Raw genomic sequence first — 24,590 nt, 5'->3', positions numbered from 1 at the left:
TGTGTGTGTGTGTGTGTGTGTGTATGCATGTGCATGTAGATACCCATGGAAGCTAGAAGAGGGCATTGGATGCTTTGGAGACAGAGTTGCAGGTAGTTCTGGTCTGCGCACCACCCGCCCCCCACCCCACTGGGGTTGCTGGGAATTAAAGTCTTGTCCTCTGAAAATGCAGCAAGTGCTTTTAACTACAGAGCCATCTCGAGTCCAGTAAATCTAATTTGAGAACAATTCTATTACATTGAAAAGGATCATATTTTGCCTCATGTACATTTGTATCCTGTATCCCTCCTGAAATCTCCGTCCATACACTTAACTACCTACTGGGATGTTTTGTTTATCTAAAAACAGACCGTGTTTCCAAAGCTAAGCTCATTTACTTCCATTAGATCTAAATCATCCCTAATGTTCCTAAAATGTAATGAATGAAGTACCACATGACTCATTGTTCAGAAACACTGGCATCCACTGTTCTGAACTCTCTCTTTTTTCTTGTCTGTACATCCAATGAATCATCACACTCCATATATGTCACTTACTAAGTATAACTCCAATCCACTTCTTTCTCTGTCCTTCCTAATTATTACATCACTTCATCTAACAAAAACATCTTTGTTAAACTAATCTACCCATCCAAGAAATGTGTATTGAGGGCAACATGCGCCAAGTCATGTACAACATTCCCTAACTAGCCTGCTTCAGTTTTTTATCTTCATGGTACATTCTTCCCGGACCCAATACTGGGGTAAATTCATGGTCTTATGCACGCTAAGTAAGTACTCCACCACTGAGCTATATCCCTAGTTCTCCTGCAGAATTCTTAACTCAATAGTCACACAAAAAACATTTACCTCCAACACACACACACACACACACACACACACACAAACACACACATAAATTTCATGATTACTATAGCTTCATGCTAAATATCAGTTGGCGTCTCTCTGACCTTAGGATAAATTCCAAACTTCTTAATACGACTACAATCCTTTGTGACCAGGTTTCTCCATGCCTCTGTAGTCTCATCTTTTACTGCTCTCCTTGAGCAAGTCTTTCATCTCAGCTGAATTTTCTCAAATGAAAACTAAGGATAATAAAAGTGTCTGTCTCAGAGGTATTTGAGGGGATTAAGTGAAATAATACATGTAAAATACTTAACACACTACCTGGTGCATATTAAATATTAATAAGTGTTAGTTACTGGTAATGGCAATAAGAATGTTAGCCTTTCTCAAACCCACTCTCTCATGAACTCCTATTTTTAGTGCCTGCTGTTGCTTTCTATCCTAAGCTCTGCTAATTAGACTATAAAGTCCTTAAAGACAAGCGTCATGACTTTCACTCCTGCTACAATTCCAATTGCACTGAGTACAATGCTAAGCACACAATAGAGCTTAATGAATGCTTTTTGATAAAAGTCCACAGAGAAGAAAAGTGGTTGAAGTTTTAGTGACTCGCTGGAAGGATGGTTTATTTATTTATTTTTTTTTTTATGTACAAAGTATGGAGTGGTGGCTCAATCTTGTAATCTCAGCAATCCTAAAGCAGGAGGATTGCTGTGAAATTGAGGACAGCCTGGACTACATTGTGAGCTAAGGCTAACCTGGGTTAAGTAGCATGATCTTGTATTAAAAAAAAAAATTAATGGGCCTGTGAGATGGCTCAGCGGTAAGAGCACTGACTACTCTTTGGAAGGTCCTGAGTTCAGATCCCAGCAACCACATGGTGGCTCACCCATAATGAGATATGACACCCTCTTCTGGTGCATCTGAAGATAGCTACAGTGAATTATGCTGAAGCGAGCAGGCTGGAGCGAGCGGGGCCGGCAGAGGTCCTGAGTTCAATTCCCAGCAGCCACACACATGATGACTCACAGCCATCTGTACAGCTACAGTGTACTCATACACATAAAGTAAAATAAAAATAAATCTTTAAAAAAATTCATAAGATTTTTAATACCCCTATCCCCATTCAGAGACTCATTTGTTTTTACCTTCTAGCCCAATGTGTCACCAGGTTAGCATGGAACTTGGCAATGCTCACTGTTAAGTCAATGGACTCTTTTCAAATGGTTTACTGCAATATCCTGTTTTTGACAGAAATGGAGTGGGAAAGCATGAAAGTGCTTAATTCTATTCTCTGGCAAACAGACACTATGCAATTTGCCTACTCATCTGTGATATCAGATTTTGCTTCTTAAATCAGCATCCAATCTAGGCTATCAAAAAGAATGCAAATTCCATTCCATTAGAAACCAATCGACTCCTCCTGAATTGGTTTGGAGCTCTTGGCTGGTGACCAGGCAGCAATCAGAAACCCAGAAGAGCCCCCAGTGGGCTTAAAGACTCAGCCCCCTTCAGATGCTAGAACACCTCCCTGCCCACCCCCATCCGCAATGAACTTGGCAAGAACTGTGTAGCATGTTTAGTACAAAGCAAACCAATGCCTCATTTTATTTCTTCTTCCTTTACACATTTCTTCTCTCTAGCTACGATTGTTCTTCTTCCCTATCTAGTCCTGCCACTTCATGTCATAAGAATATCCCTGGACCTGATGCTTTCCTACCAAGACAACTTTGGGCATTCAGATGCCTGCTGCCCCATTCCAATGCATGCTCACTTGTACCCAAACTATCTGAAGAGCAAAGGGTGGAAACGTGTGCTTCTATGTAACATGGACTCCAATTGGTACAATGACTCTTTAAGGAAAAGTCTTATAGGCTTAAAATTATTACAAAACCATTTGGGGTCTTTGATTTTAGTCAGAAGAAGGTGAAATAGGTTTCGCATATGAAAGAGAATGAGGAGTTGTAGGGGCCAAGTCAGCTCTGTACATAAGAAACAATACTTTCGACTAGAAAAAACAAAGGCCACGTTTTTCCAGCATTATTCTAGTTTTTTCCCTTTATATAAAGAAAATGCCAAGGAATTGAAACAAAGAATTGAAAGAGCCCTTTATAGGGAAAGAAAATTCAGGGCTCAAACAATATCCACAAACACAAACACAAACACAAACATCTCAGTGGCCTATTGCCTCCTTTCTACAAAGATCTCTTCTCCCTGCCCCTGTTCCTCCACAAAGCACTAAGTAGAACACTCAGGCAGCCATCTATAAAGTACGCAGATCTCTAATATTGATGCAAGGGTACTGAGATACATGCTAGACAGATAACCATCATGGGGAAAGCAAGCCCAAATAATGTTCAACTGTCACCTTTCTGTGCTGAGGAAGTAAGGAGCTAATGTATTCAGTCAGTGTTTATGAACTTCTCAATTATTCCACCAAATAACAAGAATTCACCACCACCACCCATTCTCATTCTCTCTCTCTCTCTCTCTCTCTCTCTCTCTCTCTCTCTCTCTCTCTCTCTCTCTCTCTCTCTGACTCTACTCCACACACACTCACTCAGTTACTCACTCACTCACTCACATACACATATTCACTCTTGCAGAGAAAATCTAAATGCTTTCACTTTGGTGGTGTGTTTATTTTTAGAGCCTGTTTTCAACGTGATAATATTAAGTATACTTGAGGCAACACCTCTTTACTGGCAATTCTTTGAAACTGTTTAGAAAATTTGTGTCTCAAAGGCACTCTTTTGTGCTGTTGCCATGCCCAGCCTTTAGCAGAAGGACACTGCCACACAATTTCAACAAGCCAGCCTAGATCCCAGAGTAAACTGGCAGACTCTAGGTGGGATAGTGCTAATGCCTAGAGCTGACTACTTTATTTTCCCCAATAGTCTAAGCAATATGAGTATGATCCTGAGGCATCCTTTATTCTCCTTCTCCTTCCTCCCCCGAGACAGGCTCTTAGGATATGGCACATACCCTGGGCTGTCAAAGATAGGCCAAATGCAAGAATATATGTCTATGAGGCTTAGATCAAGGAATGCCAAAGCTCCAAATGTACCATCTGTTCTTCTAGAGATTCAGAGATGCAGCGGAGGGAAAGTAGGCTCTCCAGAGCTGTCTCCTTATATGAATCAGTGGCCAGGAAACAAACAGGCTTTCTAAGCCGCACTGTGCAGTGCAAAGAACTGAAAGTTTGGAGCCAGAGATTTAGAACTGCTTCTCAGCTTACTGTGTGACCTCAAGTAAGGCACCTCATTTCTCTGACCCTTGGGTTCTTTGCTTGAAAATGCAACCTCTATCACAAGGTTGTCACAAATCCTGAGGATGGGAACAAGAATGCCTCTAGCACAGTATCAAGAATAAATTATTCAAATATGATTCCCTTCCCAGTCCTGGCTAGGAATACCATGCTGCTGGACTTCTCTTGAAAGAGAGATAAAAAAAAATAAAATAAAAGGATGTCTTGACAGCTGTGTGTGCATGGTAGTTGTCATAGTGGTTGTTTTAGTTTTAAGCCAAAGTAACTTTCCCCCTTTAGGTTGAGATGATATAATAGAAACTAGAGATAAAAGCTAGAGATATTCAAGGGTACAAGGCAGGTTTGATAGGGCCTTAGCTCAATTGCTAGTATTCTAATTAAAAACAGAGGATCTGGGCAAAGTGTGAAGAGTTAAGCAGGAAAGACCAAAATTATGCAAATATTCTAGTCATTTAGTGAATGTTGGAATTTTAATAGTACTGGGAAATACAGGAGGAAGGTAAGTATGATGGTTTGAATATGCTTGGCCCAGGGAGTGGCACTATCAGGAGGTGTGGCCATGTTGGAGTAGGTGTGTCACTGTGGGTGTGGGCTTTAAGACCCTCATCCTAGCTGCCTGGAAGTCAGTCTTCTAGCAGCCTTCAGATGAAGATGTAGAATTCTCATCTCCTCTAACACCATGCCTGCCTGATTCTAGCATGTTTCAGCCTTGATGATAATGGACTGAACCTCTGAACCTTGGTCATGGTGTCTGTTCACAGAAGTGAAACTTTAAGACAGTAAGTAAATAGGAAATAGGACTACAATATGAGATTTGTCATATCACAGGACTGTACTAGAGCAGAATGAAAGTGTATGCCTCTATGTATTATTTTGACTAAGAAGACATGACTGCACTTGAAATCTTACCTGTCCTACAGATATGGGAGTTGAAGAATAGTATTAATCTAAATCCATTTTATGCTTAAAGCTCATCATGTGTCTGTATCCTCAAAATATTCCCACTGCAACACTTACCATGCTCAAAAATGTTATTTTACTCCAAATACATCAAGGATTGTCACAAAATAGTTTTGAAGAAGGATTGAATGCATTAGGTACCTGAAAAATTATAAAGTGTTTTCTTTTGTAGTATAAAAATAGGTTGTGCCCACACTTCAGATTGCACAATAGATTTCATTTCTCCCTCTATATTAAATGTCAATTGCTATACACTTAATAAGATTGAATGTAATACTCTGTCTGAATTAGTCATTGCTGAATAGACTGACTAGGTCAGTATTTTCCATTGTTCGTGGAAATTCTTTCCCCTACCTATAATTCCACAGTGGCTTCAAAATGGGTATTTTATTCTCACAATGCATTGGTAGCCCCAAGTCCTTCCTTGGATCTTTCAAGTGTACTTTTCTTACTCTTCCATCTCTTATAAAAATGCTCACCGAATATTTTTTTCTAACAAACACTAAATCCCAAATAACTCCCTGTCCTTTGAAACTACTCAAGCTGAAAGTATTTGTTCATCTCTAAAACTTTTATTTCGCCTTTCCTTAGAGATAGTAATCTAGAGGAATTTGGGCATGGTAACAGACAAGTTTACTTAAGTATCGATGGAAAGAATCCCTTAGTTATTCTTGTAGAATGGCAGTGACCTTTCACCTACTAAATAAAAACTACTTAACTTAAAAGCTGAAAAGAACCAGCTCACTGATCATAAACCATCAGTTTGTCATGTTTGTAGCAGTTCCAGGCATTTTTAGTAAAAGAGCCATGGGACTGAGATTTCCAAGATTTAGGTGTTACAATTTCATTACCACCATGTCTCCCCTAAGGAAGGCTCCAGTATATATTTGCTGAGCTTGAAATTGGTTGGAAGCCTTATTGGAATGACTGTCCTTGGCCTATCGCTCATAAACTAATAAATATGTCTGCAAGTCCTAAGGTCAAGGAGAGAAATCTCTGGCAATAAGTGTGGTACCCTAAGGAGACTGTTGACAATTGCTTCTACCTACTTCTCTCCCTATATTGTGTCTGTCCATCTGTCTGTCTGTCTCCCTCTCTCCCTCTTTTCTTCCCTCCCTCTTCTTTCCACTATCACTTATGGAGCTTTGACCTTATACAAGGCACATAGTCATGGGTGCTTTACCCAAATTACCCTACCTTTCAAGGTACAGGTAGAAATTGTATAGCTGATGAAACTGTGGTTCAGAGAACCTGTTTGTCCTGATGCTATGATGCTAGTGCAACTGCAATCCATTCAGCTCCAAAGCTACCACAACACCCTGCAATCCAGGACCTACATAGCATGTCTCAGATACGTAAGTTGTAACACAGAAAGTTTTGGAGCTGATCCTGTGTGGGAAAGGCAGCTGGATGCTAAGTCGGGAAGAGGAGGTTGAACATGCATGATTGGAGGCAGTAGATCTGATTCCTATTGTTAGGCAGTAGTAATACCTATTGTTAAATACCCAGAGAAAGAACAATAAACAGCTAGGAGATTGCATATGTATATGTGTCCAATTGCTCTGCATGTCAAAAGGATAATAACTAATAGTCCATCTCTCTCACAATCAAGCTTCCTCCAGTTTGCATCTCCCTACACCTTGCTTTCTCCGGGACCTCTCTCACTCTATCTTCCATCCTCTTCTTTGCACTTTCCTTTCTCCTTCAAAGATCATTAGTATCTTCTTTGATCTTTCCATAACAATGGACTCTATCCAAAGTTCCACATCATGAAGGCTTCTTTTCCTTTGACATTTCGGGTCTGTTTCTCATGGCTTTCATCCTCTCCTTCCACTGTTCCTTCCATTTTCTCTCCACTCCCCTCCAGAGTAAGCTTTAGTTCTTTCCACAGATTTATAATGTATTCCTGATACTGAAGTTTTAAAGGCATATCATACGTTAGTAACCTCATTGAAAGTACGAGTCTATTTGCCTAAGGAAGAGCATTTTGTTGCCCTATTCTGAATGGCAAACAAGTGGGCAAAACATCTGCCTCTCCTGCATATTCTCTGTGGCTTCAAGTGCTACGTAGATAGTGGTAAGCTCAAGTGTTCCCTCTTTCCAAGACCTCTCTCCTGACATCCAGATTCAGCCAGCCAGCTGCTTACCAGACATTTCCTATCCGACTTTCTTATCCAAGCACAACAAACCACCAATGTCTAAAAAGAACTCCTTCTGTATTTCCTCATCTAGTTAGAAGGAATAGATGTGTTCATTCAGTCACCCAAGGAAGAACTAGTCTGTGGCTTAGCCTAGTACTCCCTCACACAGTCATCCATGGCAGAGCCAAGTAATATTAACTCTGTCTTCTACAAAAGGTTTGATTTTATCCCTTCCTTCCTAACCTTACTGTCGCTGCCTCTGGAAGGCCCTCACCTTTCCCTATGCCAAGAAGATCTGTAGATTTAAGGAGGTATGGTGACACTTTCTCTGTATCAGTAACAAGTCACTTGTGACCTTTAACTCCTGCTCCAATTACCACCCCACAGTCTTGGCTATTTTCCTTTCTTTTATTTTTTTATTTTTTATTGGATATTTTCTTTATTGACATTTCAAATGTTATCCCCTTTCTTGGTTTCTCAACATGAAACCCCCTATCCCATCCCCCTTCCTGCTTCTATGAGGGTGTTCCCCTGCTCCTGCTTCCTGGTCCTGGCATTCCCCTACACTGGGGCATAGAACCTTCACAGGGCCAAGGTCCTCTCCTCCCATTGATGACCAACTAGGCCATCCTCTGCTATACATGCTGCTGGAGCCATGAGTCCCTCCATGTGTACTCTTTGGTTGTTGACTTTCTAAGCACAGATTTTATCCTACTAGTCATCTGCTTAAAAGCATTTCACTGATCCTTAGACTCCTAAGAATAAAGTCTAGACTTTATCTGCCCATGACTTACAAAGCCCTTCATTTTCTAGGTCCAAGCTATTTCTTCAGACTTGCCTCTTGCAGTGGTTCTCCAATCTTAGATTTGGTAGAATCAGATGTCTGCTAGTCCCCTGAAGAGCTCTATGCTGATCACCTCTTTATATCCCTGCATTCGGTCCCTTAAATCACTTTGTAAAGTTTATTCATTTTCAAGGTAACTCCAGTTTTATTTCCACTCTGCATCCTTTTCTTAGCCCCTCAGGCACATCTGGATGTTCCTTCTTCCATGCCAGCCTGTCATCTTGCATTTGTCTTCATTACAACAAGTATTCCTTCACATTCAATTTGCCACTTTGTCTGACAGGTTCTCGGCCAATCTGCATGTGCCTTGGAGGCAGGAACCATTTTCTACTTATTGTTATACACCCAGAGCATGGGTACCATTTTCCCCTGCAAGCTGACATTTGCACCTTCATTAATATCTCTGCTGCCTGCCTCTCCAGAGGGCTATTTTTTCCTCCTTCAGCATTTAGTTAAAATGAATTTTCTCATTAAAAAAAAATCCCCTGATTGGATGCACTTCACTGTAATTACTCATTCATTTTTATTATATCCTTTGTGTGTATGTTCAAATGGCTTAGATTCTATTCTTCCCTCTAGTTCAACTACTTCACATATTTAAGGATCATTGCTGAAATCATGATAGCACTACTTTTAAAAAATTAATTTCCTCTAAAATATCTATTTTCTTTCAACTCAAAGAAATGGTCAAACTCCAGTTAAACACACCTTTGCCCATCCTAAATCAAATACCAAAGCCATAGAAGCAGAGATGGAGAACAGAAAGCCACCTTAACTTTCAAGACCAAGGAGACGGGGAACGGAGATTTCCAAAAAGCCATTGCAATGAAGAACCGGTAGAGACATAGAGCTTACATTCCTCAACGCAAGGGAAGTGCTCCCCCCACCATCACCACTCTGTCCTAGTGCCCTCTCTTAGCTCCTTTGTTCTCCCTTGTCCCTTGGCCTGACACTGCAGTGCAGCCCATTCCCATGAAAGGCTTGAGAAGAGCCAGATGATATCAACTTGCTCCCAGAGCTTCTAGGGTGGATTAGGGCTTGTATTGTAGCAGTTGAGAGAGGAGTAAAAGAAAGTGGCTCACAAAATAGTCAGCAAAGTGTTTGTTGGTTTAAAGTGCTCAGGGTTTAAAACCTCAGAAGAAAAGTGAAAGGAGATATAATACTACCTTCACTCGTCCTCTCTACACTGCACACTGCTTTCCAGTCTTCTTTTCCTACTAGAGGCTGTACTTTCCCTAGCCAGACTGTAAGTCCCTGGAGATCATCAGCCAAGTCTTTCTTTTGTATTCTCTAAACTTTTCAGCACACCACATATGTAGTGTGTGCTCAAGAAACACCACTGACGCACTGATTGGTACGTAATTAACTATTTTCTTCTCTGGCAAATTTTCAGGAATGCCAAAAGGAAGCAACCATCTGTTGGTATACATTTTCCCTTAGCTATGCGTTATACAGACATTTCCTTTGGAAAAATAAACAAAGGATGCTTGATGAGCCAGAACAAAGAACTAAATATAGAGTTCAAGTGACCAGAGTATCAAGGTCAAAGCATGCCCTTCCTTAACCAGATTAAAGGAGAGCTATGGATCTGCATAGCCCTATGAAATGTTTTCCAACTATCTCTTTTCCAGCCCCAAATGAAATGATTTTCAACTATCTCTTTTGGGAATTCTGAAAGTTGAGCCAAAAGTATAAGCCGAAATTCAGCTAATGAATCTGTGGTGATCTTGATCTGTTTCTGTAAAAGTAGGAAGACTCCAGCTCTGTTTACATTCTGAGATGAATAGGGAAGAGAAAGAAAAACTAGGATGGGGAGGCAGTATTTATGGACTCTTTATGAAATGTCAATCTGCGACAAAAACCCTCTCCAACAATAAGGAAGGGGAACAGGTTTGGCAGGAATATAACCTATTCCTGTTCTTGCCAAAGAGTTGTAACTGGCATCCTCCACCACCGCCCAATGTGAAGCGCTTAAATTACACTGTGAATATAGTCATTCTCTACAGACAAATCTGGATAAGATACAATGGGGGAAAAAGTCCAGACACCATTCAGTGTCTGACTCTCATAATGAGCATTATCCTGCTATTTATTTCAGTGTAAAAGTACTTCCAGTATTCTTGAAATCTCAAGTCCCTCTATTAACTGCATTACTAATCCTGAGGCTTGTCCTGGAGCCTTTTGGACATACAGGCTCTGTGTTGAATGATTATAATAGGTAGTCTGGATGCACCCTGTTATTAAAGGGGAAGGTAAGGGCATATCTCGAAGCTTTCAGAAGGAGTGATGGCATAAAGAAGAGCCATGGACTATCATAAACCATCTTACAGGGGCCCTGTCCAATCGTATAAAAGAATCTTATGAATTCTTTAGGAATCTCATACAATGTACTCTAATCACACTCACATGCAAACACCTTCCCCCAACTCCTACCAGATTCACGATCAGCTCCTTACCACTCCTTCCAACTTCATTGGGGACAGAATCCTAAACTGAACAGTAACTCCTAAAATATACACAATGTTCAACACTATTATACTGTCTCCCTGGTCTTTGTTGGTTCTCAGTGTTTTGATTGCATTATCTACAACTCCTGAAGAGGTGTGACCACATCAGAGTAGATATTTTACAGTGTATAGGTAGTATGCCTAAGCTATTTTCCTGTACCTAACATGATAACAATCATAAAAAAGTGAGTAGCAAAAGCTGATCTTTTGTGTAGCCAGATCAGACAGTGGCTCATATAATGGCACACTTATAGTGGCTCATATACGGGTGCTACTTAAATAGCTACTTTGCTGGATCACCATGGGATTCCCTTTTACTCTACTACACAGGGTAGGTAGTGCTAGCACTACTTCCTTAAGGCGCAGGTTAACTTCTAAATGCTAACTTTAGGAAGCTACTTTACCCATCACTTCTTGAACTGTGATGTTGCTCCATGGTATAGCACTTACCTAGCATGTGTTCTGGTACCCAACGAAAGAAAAAGTACCTGCTATCCAGTGGCTGGAGTGCATTCTCTCCTACTAATACAATGATGGATTGTTTTATGAGGCCTGTTGCTACCATATCAAAAGAACAGAGCAAATAATAAAAAGAACTAGTTTTTCGTAGGCGGAGCACAGGGAATTCTGTGGATGAGGGGGAGGGAGGATCCAGAGAGATCAAGGATACCACAAGAAAACACACAGAATCAAGTAACCTGAGTTCATAGGGACTCACAGAGATTGAACTGTCAATCAGGGAGCCTGCAAGGGTCTGACCTAGGTCCTCTGCATATATGTTAGCTTGGGCATTATTGTGGGATTTCTAGAAGTGGGAGCAGGGGGTGTCTCTGACTCTTGTGCCTGTTTTGGGGACCCCTTTCTTTCTATTGTGTTGTCCAACCACAGGAGGAGCTGTGCCTAGTCTTACTGCAACTTGATATGCCATGTTTGGTTGCTATCTCTTGGAGGCCTGCTCTTTTCTAAATGGAAACAGGAGGAGTAGATGGAGGGAAGAGAATAGGAGGGGTGCTAGAAGAGAGGAGGACGAGGAAACTGTGGTCTGGATGTAATATATGAGGGAAGCATAAATAACTAACTAGGAAATGGCTTCTAGAATGGCCTGCAAACAGATAGAAGAGTGCTATGCTTAGGTGACACTGGCCAGCATGATACATTTCCCAGGAGTCAGAAAAGGCGATTTCAGAGAGATTCTAACAGGAAAGAGGAATGAGATAAAGTGTAACTTTGTTCTTTTGACTATTACTTTTTCTACCCTTAATAGTCTTTTGATTAGAATGAATACAATGATCATTTTATTTTTAACCATACTTTATCCACTATTATCTATTACTCCACTGTCAATCATGCAAATTCTAAGCTGAGGCACCCCTTATCCAATCTTCTGCTCACAATATTCTCTTATCCCTTTGGCAGTACAGATTTCTTACACTATAATCCAACAGCATAATCAGAAGCTTTGATAAAATGTAGCACAGAGGGATTCTGACTGGTGGAAACTACTCGGAAATAATAACTTTCTACTTTGTCTCTCCCTTCTTGGAAAGAATGAGGCACCACAGAAAAAGAACAAAATAAAGTAACCATTGACAGATCCAAGACCTGTGAAAATCTGGAAAGGTGGTATCATTTCAACTTTACATTTTAGAAGGGAGGATACTGACACAGAGGTCCTAACCAACTTACATTCATGTAGCCAGTTAGTTCATAGAAGAGGCAAGTCAGGAATCCAGTTTTCCAACTAACACTCCAATGATCCTTCTTTTCACTCTTTCTGCTTCCCCCTATGCCCACCCCATCCCATTCTACAGTTTCACACATGAGCTTCACCTGTACCCCATGCACTCTATACAAAGCGATGCCCAGTGGGGATTAATTATACTGCTAGAGATGTTCATCATTTAAGTGTGTTCACTATATTAGAAGAAATCCAAGATTTTAAGAAGACCAAACAATTGGAGGATGTGGATTTACTTATTCATAAGGACCCATTGCTTTAGGAGATATTCCTCAGTCTTAAACAGGAACCGCAAACTGGGATTACGATAAAATTATTTCATCATTTAAGACAAAAAAAAAACTTGATCTATTGCATTTATATGCCACACAAGAGTGAATTGTAAGACTATACAGAATTAGAAATAATGGCCCAATCACTGCCCATGAGAAATCCTGTGTCTTACTGGTCTATATTTAGATTTTAAGTATTATTAATAGTTATTCCATAAACTCACACAAAACAAAATAATACATATGGAGGTTTGTATATGCTTTTAAGAGAAAAAAGAGAGAATAACACCTCTCTATTACTCTTTCCTGCCAAGAAGCACTGAACTCTTCTTCTAAGATCTTTTACTATTCAATGTTGGTAATATTTTTAAACCTTGGATTTACATGCACAACACTTCATAATTCACAGACAACTTAATCACAGAAATTATTTGTTGATAACAAAAAAGACTAATAGAGGAAATTGAAAATAAGTGACAAGATGATGAGTGAGGATACAGCATGGACCAGGGCTATGGGATGAAGAAAGGAGAAGCTAGGCAGTGAGGAAGTAGTAATGATTGGAAAGAATGGTTACTGAGTGCACATTACCCTACCCTAAGGATTCATGATTCCCAAACTGTCCAGTAATGACTTTGTAAGTGATAATATCCAGTTTGATGAAGCAGCACTTCCTGGATGGCTCTCATACCATCTAGTGTTCGAAAAGGCGAGAGTTCCTCTTCATCTGTTGTTCCCCCACAAACTATCACCATTACCAAATCTGAAAAATCACCCATCTGTGACCTTTCTTGGAACAAATTGCTAAAGAAATGAGAGATCATCTACATTGCAGTTCAGTCCTTCACTCCAAATGGCTGAGCTACAATCTGGCAAAAATGAAGTCCCTCCACAGAATACCCAGTTAAGATCCAATGAAAGAATTGCAAATGTTACTGGTACATACCTCAACTTGCTGGCAGATCTGTATTAGTTTGGCCATTTGATTTTCTAGTTCACTGTTGCGCTTAACCAGGTTGGTGAGATTCATCTCGAGAGTTTGCTGCCATCACGGAGGGTATGAAGCCAGCAGGAAAAGGGAAAAAGGGGAAAAAAGAACAATGAACTTGAGAACCAATATAATATGGAAGTCAATCAGCCAAAAGACTGAGCTCTCTCCCTCTTTCTCAGGGAGGAGGCATGAAAATAAGTCGGATCCTCCTATAGGCCATGTTGGCTTTACACTTACAGTGGTCTTCCTGCCTCAGCCCACGAAGTCCTAGACTTGTAAGTGTATGGCCCTCCACGGATACAGAACTGAAGGCCTCACACATGTGAAGCAAGTGCTTTACTGCTGAGCCACACCATCAGCTCAATAGAGTTGTATTTCAGACTTACCAAATCTGCTACAGGCCAAGCAATGTATACATCAGCCCTGATCAGGGAAGACGTGTCACTCATAACTTTATAGACTGGTGTAGGAATTTATCTCGAACTCTTCAAACCATAATGTTCTGCACTTTTGTTTATAACATTACATACTTAAGGACATGTCTATTCATGAAAAATATATTGTACCTTGAATGTGATATTCACCAAATCAAATTTTGTAACTCACATTTTTGTCTTTCCATAGACACTAAGAATTTCAATCACAAAGCCTGATTGTATCTAGAAAATATCTATTTACCATCATTTCCTGGTACACAGTTCCTTTTAGTTCCACATCAGGAACACTTTGCAAGTATTTTGAATATAACATCATTTTACTAGTATGTATAACTCTAACATGTTTTCAGTTGAGCAAGGTACTCTCTCCCATTCCTTGTGTGAAAACTAAAATATGTCGCTCTATATTGATCAAGGATGCTCATCTTTCCCTATCTCCAAATGTTAGCTTTAAGAGCTGCTTCCCCTTGTTTCAGCATATATTACTTTCCTGTCCACTCTCACAATACCTCACCAAATCTGTGCCAAACATAATACTCCAATTTCCTGAGCCCCGCTCTGTTCCTATTCTTTCTGTGTCATGCTCGCTGCTTCATTGTCATCTTCATGTTGCCATGATTTATAGCTGTTCCAAGTTCATTCTATGGAAAGAGGGGGTTGGAAGGCCACTAAGGAGCAAAGAGATATAGACAAAGATGGCTCTTTAATAATTTTGGCATTGTTTTTGAATGTACTGTAAGGCTCTATGTATATAGATGTATGTACACCTAGGCCAGCTACTCTGATTTCACTTGTTCTGAAATGGAATTTTGAGAACCAGCTAAACTCTTGTTTCCCTTCATGTCACATTGTGATGGTGAAATATCTTCCATAGACTCGGGGATTTGAACAGTTTAGCACTGTTGGGAGAGGTTCTGGGAGGTGCAATCTTGTTGGAGGAAGTGTATTATTGGAGGTGGGGGTTAAATAAAAATGATCTCATAGGCTCATAGGGAGTGGGCCTTGTTGGACTAGGGGCTAGTATTTGAGGTCTCAGAAGTTCAAACTAGACCTAGTGTGACAGTCTCCTGCTGCCTGCCAATCCAGATGTGGAACTCTCAATTACCTTTTCAGCACTATATCTGCCTGTGTGCCACCATGTTTCCTGCAATTATGTTAATGGACTAAAAGCTCTGAAACTGTAAGGCAGCCCCAATTAAAGGTTTTTCTTTGTTAGAGTTGCTGTGGTCATGGTGTCTCTGCACAGCATTAAAACCCTAAGACCTTGACGTTTTAGAAATGGCCTTAACCCATTTCTAGTTTGCTCTACTTGTTTCTCAGTAAAGACAAAGAAGTGACTTCTCAGCTTCCTACTCCCATCTCCATGTCTGCTGCTTGCTGCCAGGCCTCCCCACCAAGATGGACTCTGATCCCTCTGGAACTGTAAACCAAAATAAACTCTTTGTTCTCTAAGTTAGTTTTGGCTGTGGTATTTTATAGCAATAGAAAAGTCTCTAGTAAACAGATCTTTCTGGATTACCTTAGCTTTCGTTCCCTGGAAGTGACCCATGCCACCCCTGCTTTATTTCATTAGTTCCTTTAGGTGTCTTTCTCATCTTTTTAAAATTCTGTTCCCATCTAAATCTGTGTTCTCAATAGGAGGTATTGGGAAGAAGGAAAAGGGAACAAACAGCAGCAGTCACTGAATTAGGCACAATCACAAAACGAAATAGATGTTAAAGGGAAAAAGAAGAAATGACAGTTCAGAGATTTACTTCAACAAAAACATCTTGCGAATCTACTGTGTTAAGGTGCAGCGACCTTAAAGATGGGTAAGTTAAGATGGACCTTGAAGAACGAGTAGGAATTTAACATACAAGAGATGATGGATGGCGTGATGCTTCAGGACCAAAGAATAAGATGAGCAAAAATAAAAGTACAGCAGCCAGAGTGGTGGTACACTCCTGCAGTCCCTGCTACTCGATTAGCTGAAGCAGGAACACTATTTGAGCCTAGGAGTTTGAACTGCTGTTCAGTTACTATGTTCTGAACATCATAGTAATACTTCCACTCTCGAAGAAATATAGCGTTTATGTTCAGGGATCAACAAACAGTTTAGTTTGGCTAGAACACAGGTTACAAGAATAGAAAAGGTGCTTGAAGCCTTGCTTTGCTGAATATGGTTATATACACCATTAGTCCAAGCACCTGGTAAATAAAGATATGCAGATCTATGTGAGTTTCAGGCTAACCAGGGCTAGAGAACAAGTTCTAGACCAGCCAATGCTACATAAGTAGAACCTGTCTGGGGTGTGAAGAAAGCCCTGTTTTGAGGATTTTGAATGTACAAATGAGTTTGCACCTATTTGCTTTAGTGTTGAGTAAGGAAATGACATAATCATTTGGGATATTAACCCATCAGCAATATGGGGAACAGAGAAAAACAGGAAAGCCTGAGAGGCAGGAACACTGGTTGTGAGGATTCTGCAATATTCAAGGCAGTTACAAATGCACATCTGGGCCAAGCTCAGAGGATAATCAAGATAAACATGTTTCAGGAAAAGATTGATCACTGTCAAATGTACAGTGACCATGAGAAATGTGAAAATTTGTTTTAAAAGATGAGGGGTGGACTGGAATGGGTAACCAGAGGTCACAAGTAACCTTTGTACAAGAAGTTTCAGTTGGGTTTTGGAAATAGATGCTAAATCATATGGGATAAGAATACATCAGAAGGCTGAAAGCCTAGATTCCCCTCCAAAAGTTTGACCATAAAGTGAATAGAATAGAGCTCACTCTGATCAAAAGGGCTAGTGTAAATTAGAGAGAGGAAATCACTAATGGATCCAATCAGTCAAAGATTTCCTTTGGCTGAGTAGTCCACATTCCCAGATAAATGGAAATCCCACATATCAAAAATAATTATATGGAGATATTTGATAAATAGTCCATCGATCAAAAAACCCAGAGAAGAAAAAAAAATCTATTCAAAATTCTGTGTTTCCCACTACAATGTGTTTCCATTCAAACATAGGATTCCATTGGGAGAATGTTTTTGAACAAGTACTTGCAACCTGTTGTAACACTGGCCTTGAAATGGATTTATCATAAATAATTCATACTGCAGAGCAGGACTAAGACCCCTGCTGTGTGTTCCTCATTTATGGCCCTGAACTGAGACTCATGGCTTGTACAAAGCTACAGAAAAGAAAAATTAGGGCTGAACACATAATTTGGGGTCTGGTTAGACTACAGGCCTTGGGTTACCATCACAAAATTATGGCAAATGGTTAGTTTGCTCTGCCCCCTCCCAGCAATTTACAGAATGCCAGTCCATTTTAACAACACAGTTCTAGAGCTGACAAGATGACTCTAATTTCAACCTTGCTTCATTAATATGAAAAATGCTTTGAAAAATAAATCTTTGGCTAATGAAAACACCATCTGTTGATGGCTTTTTGCCACTGTTTTCTTACATTATGAGACGTAATTTGGGGGGAAACACTGAACATTTACTTACTTCCAGACATTTGTAAGGAACGAGAGCCTCCTTTCAAATTGGAATTGATTTTCAATAATGAACATATGCAGAGAGAAGCAAAGAACTGACGCAATTTTGCAGTCTATCTCCTCATTGTTTCCAAAATGCTCAACACTCAAAAATCATTTAGAATTAAACTTTCGAGGCCGCTCTAAGTTTGAATGATGTGATTGATTTGGGCACAGAATTATCTTGTCTATACCATGTCTAGTAAACAAAGTTGATTTGTGTGTGTGTGTTTGTGTGTGCATGCACACAAAATCTTTTCATGTCAAAATAAACATGTCTCTTTGTTATTGTAATTCAGTTTTGAAGAATCACTTTGTTTTGCTCCTTTCACATGGATTCCAGTTAATGACTGGGCTAGGTTCCCTCTGTCCAAGCCCAGTCAGTACAACATTCTCAAAACAGTTGAACCATCACAGCAAGAGAGCCAAAGTGGCAGGGGAGATTGGAATGGAGATATCTGCTGGGAGGAAACAGGGACAGGAGGTTGGCAGAGAAAGCAGGATGAAGTTCCCATTTCCTGCTGCAGGAGGTTACCTCTGAGTCTCTCTGCGTTTCCCTTTTGTGAGGGTAAGTAGCCATTTTAGCTTATGAAACTCTGAGACCCTCTTCACCTTCTAATGACTACATTCTAGCTCTCACAAAATTGTACATGTGTCTAAACAGCACAGAAAGAAGGAGTGATTTGGCTGACTTCCATAATTGAGATCGTAAGAGGCCTGTGTTAGCTAAATTGGCAGTCTACACTGATTCCATTTTCACCCTAATTCCATTTCATTTGTGTTGTATAGGCTTGGCCTTTTTGAGCTCTACAGTTCCTTTACTAAAGAACGTGATTTTCTGTCCAGGAAGCCAGGCACAGACCACTCTTCCTTCAGACAGCATCCCATTTTTCAAAACGCCCTCTGCGACTCACCTAAATAATTGCTTAAAAAAAAAAACTCACTTCTTTAGATACAGGTTACTTAAGGTAACAGTCTTCTTTTTTATTTACTCTCTTAATAAACTTAGTCATATATTTAAAAAAAAATGTCTTCATTAAAGGAAGAGTGGTTACACTTCCAGCACAGAGCCAGCCTGACTCTACACTTGCCATGGTCCATTCCAGGGAAGCATATGCAGCACTCATATGAGCACTCACACACACTGACCACACATATGAGCACACATATGAGCACTCATATGAGCACTCCCACACACTGACCACACATATGAGCACACATATGAGCACTCCCACACACTGACCACACATATAACCACACATATGAGCACTTACACACACTGACCACACATATGACCACACATATGAGCACTCACACACACTGACCACACATATGAGCACACATATGAGCATACATATGAGCACTCCCACACACTGACCACACATATGACCACACATATGAGCACACATATGAGCACTCACACACACTGACCACACATATGAGCACACATATGAGCACTCACACACACTGACCACACATATGAGCACTCACACACACTGACCAGACACAACAAGTCTTAAAACCTGGAAAGGGGTCCAGTTTTTCTGTTTGTTCTATTAAGACATCTAGTATTGCCATCAAAAGCTTGTTTTCTACCTAGCTTTCTAAAAGATACTGAGAGAATATTTTCTATACCTAGGCAAGATCACAATTTTGGGGCTTCGATATGAGAACTGAATCCTGGGACAAAGGGTAGGAGTGAGAAAGAGAAAAGAATCAGTCTCAAAGTTAAGTTTTTAAAGATTATGACAATTTCCATACATCTCCATGCATGTAATTTAGTCATGAAAGCAAGAGATGGATGGAAACACAGACTAATAAGGTAGGGCGTAGGAAACATGGAGTAGATGAGGAACAAGGACCAGAAATGACTGTCTGCATTAAAAACTGGGGAAAGTAAAATCATCATCATTATCACCACCATCAAGTCTAGGGATATAACTCACTGGTCCAGCACTTACTAACATGTATAAGGTCCTGTGTTCAAACCTCAGTGTGGCAGGAGGAAGACCTTTTACAAAAAAAGAATGCTGGTTTTATATATATATATATGTATATACATATATATATATATACACACACACACATATATACACTTATACATATATATACATACATATATATACACACATATATGTGTATATATAGTTATATATAAGTATATATTATGAATACACACACACACACATCCATCCATCAGTAATCCTAGCACTCAAGAGGCTGAGGCAAGAATATCATCCGTGAGTTCTAGTCAACACAAGCAAAACAAATATGTGAGTCAGTGCTACCACTCCCAGTCATCACCTCTTTTTTTCTTTTCTTTTTTTCATCCTATCTATATATGAACATTCTCTGCTCCTCCATAAAACAGAAGCCAGAATCTTAATATGCTTTGCAGTTCATGCTCTACCTTCTTCTTCTTCTTCTTCTTCTTCTTCTTCTTCTTCTTCTTCTTCTTCTTCTTCTTCTTCTTCTTCTTCTTCTTCTTCTTCTTCTTCTCTTCCCCAAGTGTTTGTCTTAGAAATACTTACTTTGCTTTTGCTTCAGTCTGTCACTTTATATATCAATTACATATGGCCTTTCAACAACAGAACACACCATCTGGTCGACAAACTGAAGCCCACATCCTTATGCCAGAGTTTATTCTTTCCCCCAACACTTATTTGCTGTTGTAGAGACATAAGCTATGTCCTACAATGAGATGCAGAGGACGTTCTAGATGTGTATCACACAGGCCAACTCCACTTCAGGTCTGCTAAAAAATGGCAGACTCTCAAACCGGGTGAAATGGGTTGTCACCCTCCCCCTCCTTTCATTCAGATGCCTCTGCAAACATTGAACATAGACTCGAACCTCCACTTCTGTCGTGACCAGGAATGTTACTCAAACCATTCTGCACGCTTCCCTTACTCTTCAGATGCATGCCAGAGTTCAGTAAATATCTAGCTTAAACAGGTGAATTTTACTTGGACCTTCTAAATAAACCTAAATGTAGTACTTATTTTGATAACACACATCATAGTGAGTGAAAGCCTCTGAATTCCATTCTCCTTGCGTTGCCTCTCCTCACTGCCAATCTTTTGGCTACAATTTTTCTTTCTCTTTCATCTCTTCTTCCTTCATATATAATTCCTGACCATGAGTGCAGTGTGAGAGTCAACCCTTGACCCCCTTCTCAGCTTGCTTTTGTGTGGCTGACCCTCTATTCTGAAGCCAATTAAATGTACTCCTCGAGCCATTTTTCAGCCACAGGAAAAACTTGAATTTCAATTCCTTCTAGATCCTTGCCCTTAGAGTTCTATAACATTCCGTTGATTCCACCTGTCAGATGTTTGAACACATCCTGTTCTCTTAACCAGAACATCCTCATTCCCTGACTTTGCCCCAATTTCCCAATAAGGAAGCCCAAAACCTAGTCAAAACCTCTCCTACTGTCCTTCCATGGCCCCTTTAACTTTTTGTGCTTACATCATTTTGTAATGTACCATGTTCTTAATTGTCTGTCTCCCCTTGTTCCACCAGGGATTGAAATTAACATCTTTTCTGTTGCCTGGCATCTAATAGGTGGTCAGCAAATATTTGACAAAGGAATGTTGAATGACCCAGAATTACATGTTATCTCTTCCTACATTCTTTATTTCTGTCTTCCATGCCTTTCTTTTTAAGACATCCCCAATTCAAACATTCTTCTTTAAGTCTCTTCACCATCTAAAACCACTGCAGTCATTCATCAAGCCCTAGTCAGTCCTTTCTTCATGCAGTCTTTCCAATCTGACCCTTCTTCAATCACAAATCCATCTCCAATTCTCAGTTCTGAGTCTGATGACATCTTTTCCCTATCCTAAACTCTGGGCTTCAAAGCATCCTATGCAAATCTCTATCATGTTAGCAATCAAACTGAACTGGATTTTTCAATTGATGTGTCTGTCTTCCCTACTAAGTTCAAAGCCCTAATGTGACAAAGACTGTGCCTTGTTCCTTGTAGCTCCCACTCCCACCACAAAGTCCAAAATGTTCAATAAACAAAGTAAGTGCTCATTAATTGTTGTATGATTGAAGGATTCTCTAATACAAATCCCTGATGCTACAGTTAAAGGTTCTTCTATCATCAACTGAGACAAAGAACAAGGCATTATCTCATTATATCAAATGTTCATGGACTTAAGAGACATTACCACATTTCCACCTTCAAATGCCACTCTTCTAACTTCAATAATTCTTGTTCCCTTACATGTGTTATATTTATGTAATAGGTTCCTTTGTCCAGTAGTAACAGAGAAGATTCTGACTAACCCAAGAGTAATCTGAATCATCCATCGTCTTTTGAAGTATGCTCAAAGTAGTGATTTAGCTCAGCCACTAGTGACTAAAAGACCTGTGACAAAACAACTTCAAAACATAAAGGGGGAACACACATAATTGGACTTTCTATTTGCTAAACTTGCTCTTAAGCTACAGAGATGACAACAGAAAATATCTTCCAGCACAGGCTCCTATTAATACTACATGAGTGCAGAGCCAGAGAAATCGATTGAAGTCTTGGAAGGAAAAAACAAGAATTCAGATCAGTCTTAGAAAGCAGTTTTAGTAGAGATGAAACTAAAATACACTTACTCAGACACCCACATAGCCATTTACAGAATTATTCAGACGTTTTTGCTTGTGTTAGAATCATGTTCTGTTTTTTTATCTTTGAGACACAGTTTTGCTATGTAGTCCTGGCTGGTCCAGAACTCACTATGTAGATCAGGCAGGCTTCAAACTTGCCATGACCTTCCCCCTTACTGTACCCAAGTGATGAGATGTAGGCATATGCTAACATGCCCTTGTCTGTGTTTGCTTTTTTGTTGTTTTTATTTTGTTCTGATGTTTTGTTTCTAACACATTCTCATGTAACCTAGGGTGTACTCAAACTCACCTTGAGCCAAGAATGACTTTGAACTCCTGATCCTCCTTCCTCTACCTCCCAAGTACTAAGACTGCAGGTATTCAACACCATACCTGGTTCTAGATTTATACATACATATGATGGGGGAGAAGTCTTCAACAGTTCAGAGACAACAGAGAATCCAGCTTTATAAGCAATAGTATAACTTTAGGATCTGGAGTTGAAGGGTGAAGACAGGGTTATCTAAGAAACCCTCGGATATTAGCCTTCCCATCCACATTCGTCCATTACAATCCACATCTCAACAAACATAAATCCCAATGATTTTTTCATTTTTATTTAAGGTTGGTAGAAATTTTATTAAATTGAGCACTGCTTTTCTTGCTATATTTAACAACTGTTATTCTAGACCCAAGTAAACAAGATATAGTAAAAACCTTTCTCCTCTCCTTTTACCTATGGCAACCCACCCTGGTCTATACTGAAGATTTTTCTAATTGAGCATAGAGGCCTGGCTCATTTATTAGAGTGATTCTTAGCCTTGTATAGCCTAGCTTTAGGGTAGCTATCTTTGAGTCTCTAACCCTTACTAAGGTTCCTACAGAAAGTCTTATTATACTCATGATCTCCACCTGCCCAACTTGTCAGTAGTTATCACAGACGTTCATCTTCATATATAGTGACACATAATGATAGGCACACAGAATACAATGCCACAGAGACATTCTCAGTCACAGATTCATGAAGAAATGCACACCCTCTCAGATGGCAATGCCTACATATTTATGCAAAAATATCCTCTTCCCAACCCAGTCTCTCATAAAGATATGTATCTTCTCATGTTTATATTCATACTCATATTGGTTCAGATATAATCAAATGCTTACTGGTACATAGTTAAGAGGGTAGCTGTCTTAGCCAACAGAAGTGGGTGTCAAGTGGATGCACAGACAATTGACTGGGGAAAGGCAGTGGCAGAATGAGGGTGACTGGCAGGACAACAGAGTGACTGAGTAGGAAGGACAGTAATCAAAGTGATGCAATTCAACAATACCTTTCTTTCCAACCTTTTAACTCTTACTGTAGCTTTCCTTTGAACATCATTCAAGTCTTATATCTCCTTAGTCTTTGTTTGGGAATGTTTAGCTCTGTTTCAACCTTTGTGTGTGTGTGTGTGTGTGTGTGTGTGTGTGTGTGTGTGTGTGTGTGTGTGTGAGAGAGAGAGAGAGAGAGAGAGAGAGAGAGAGAGAGAGAGAGAGAGAGGCTTTCCAGTGGAAAAAAACTTAATCTAGTTCCAGGTAATATACTGTAATAACAAGAGTCTTGATATGTAAATATAGTGCTACATTTAATAATTATTTGCCGTGGTGAATTAGAGGAAATAGAATGAGAAAAAGAAAATGTGCTTGTTTATCCCTTTCAGGAAATTCCTCTATTCCCCCTGGTTTTTATCAGCTACATTTTTGGCAGGCTGTGGGCATGGAAATGTGAAGACATCACTCTCAAAGAGAATTATAATAATCATGTCTGATTTGTACAGATGTCATCATAGGGTTAGGCAGTTGGAAAATCCAGTAATCAAAATGAATAGGCACTTAAAATTAAGGACATGTCATACATTTGCTCACACTCTGGGTTTGAAAATTGTCAGTAGTTCACAGGAAGCATTTTTAGACTTCCAAGGTATTCATAATGGCAAAAATGATTTGTATCTACTAAGATGAGAACGAGATCAAACTAGATGCACAAGTATTCTTCCTACAACATAATTCTAACACTGGGCATAGTGGTTCGGACCTATAATCCTAGCACCCAGGAATCAGACTCAGGAAGATTGTGAGTTCAAGGTCAGCCTGTATTACATCAAAAACAAACAAACAAAAACAAAAGCAAAACTTTGCCTCGAAAAAAATAGAACAAACAAATAAACAAAACCCCCATGTCATTATGAAGACCTAATTTCTTTGGATTTCTTAAAGAGGCAGTACCTTTGTGTTTGAGGGACACAAAAAGGGATACTGAAGAAACAAAAACATTGGATCTGGCCTCAAGGAATTTAGGATGTCTCTTTGTGTATTGGAGCAGACTGGTGCGTTTTGGCTTGAGCTCTAAAGAATGGGTAGAGTTCCTAAGCATGCCAAGAGGAGAACACTGGTGAACACAGAAAAAAA

General features: G+C 39.8%; 1 protein-coding gene across 2 annotated transcripts in view; it reads right to left on the bottom strand.

The window, feature by feature from the left end:
* Mid2 (midline 2) overlaps positions 1-24,590 on the bottom strand; it is a 96,411-nt gene that overhangs the window by 67,341 nt on the left and 4,480 nt on the right. For both annotated transcript variants that reach the window (XM_031368752.1, XM_031368753.1), the window contains exon 2: positions 13,522-13,617. In XM_031368752.1, coding sequence (XP_031224612.1) covers positions 13,522-13,617 — 96 coding nt within the window. The remainder of the gene's footprint in view (positions 1-13,521; positions 13,618-24,590) is intronic.

This window comes from Mastomys coucha, chromosome X (assembly GCF_008632895.1).
Source record: "Mastomys coucha isolate ucsf_1 chromosome X, UCSF_Mcou_1, whole genome shotgun sequence".
NCBI lineage: Eukaryota > Metazoa > Chordata > Mammalia > Rodentia > Muridae > Mastomys > Mastomys coucha.
This window is presented reverse-complemented; position numbering and strand designations above follow the sequence as displayed.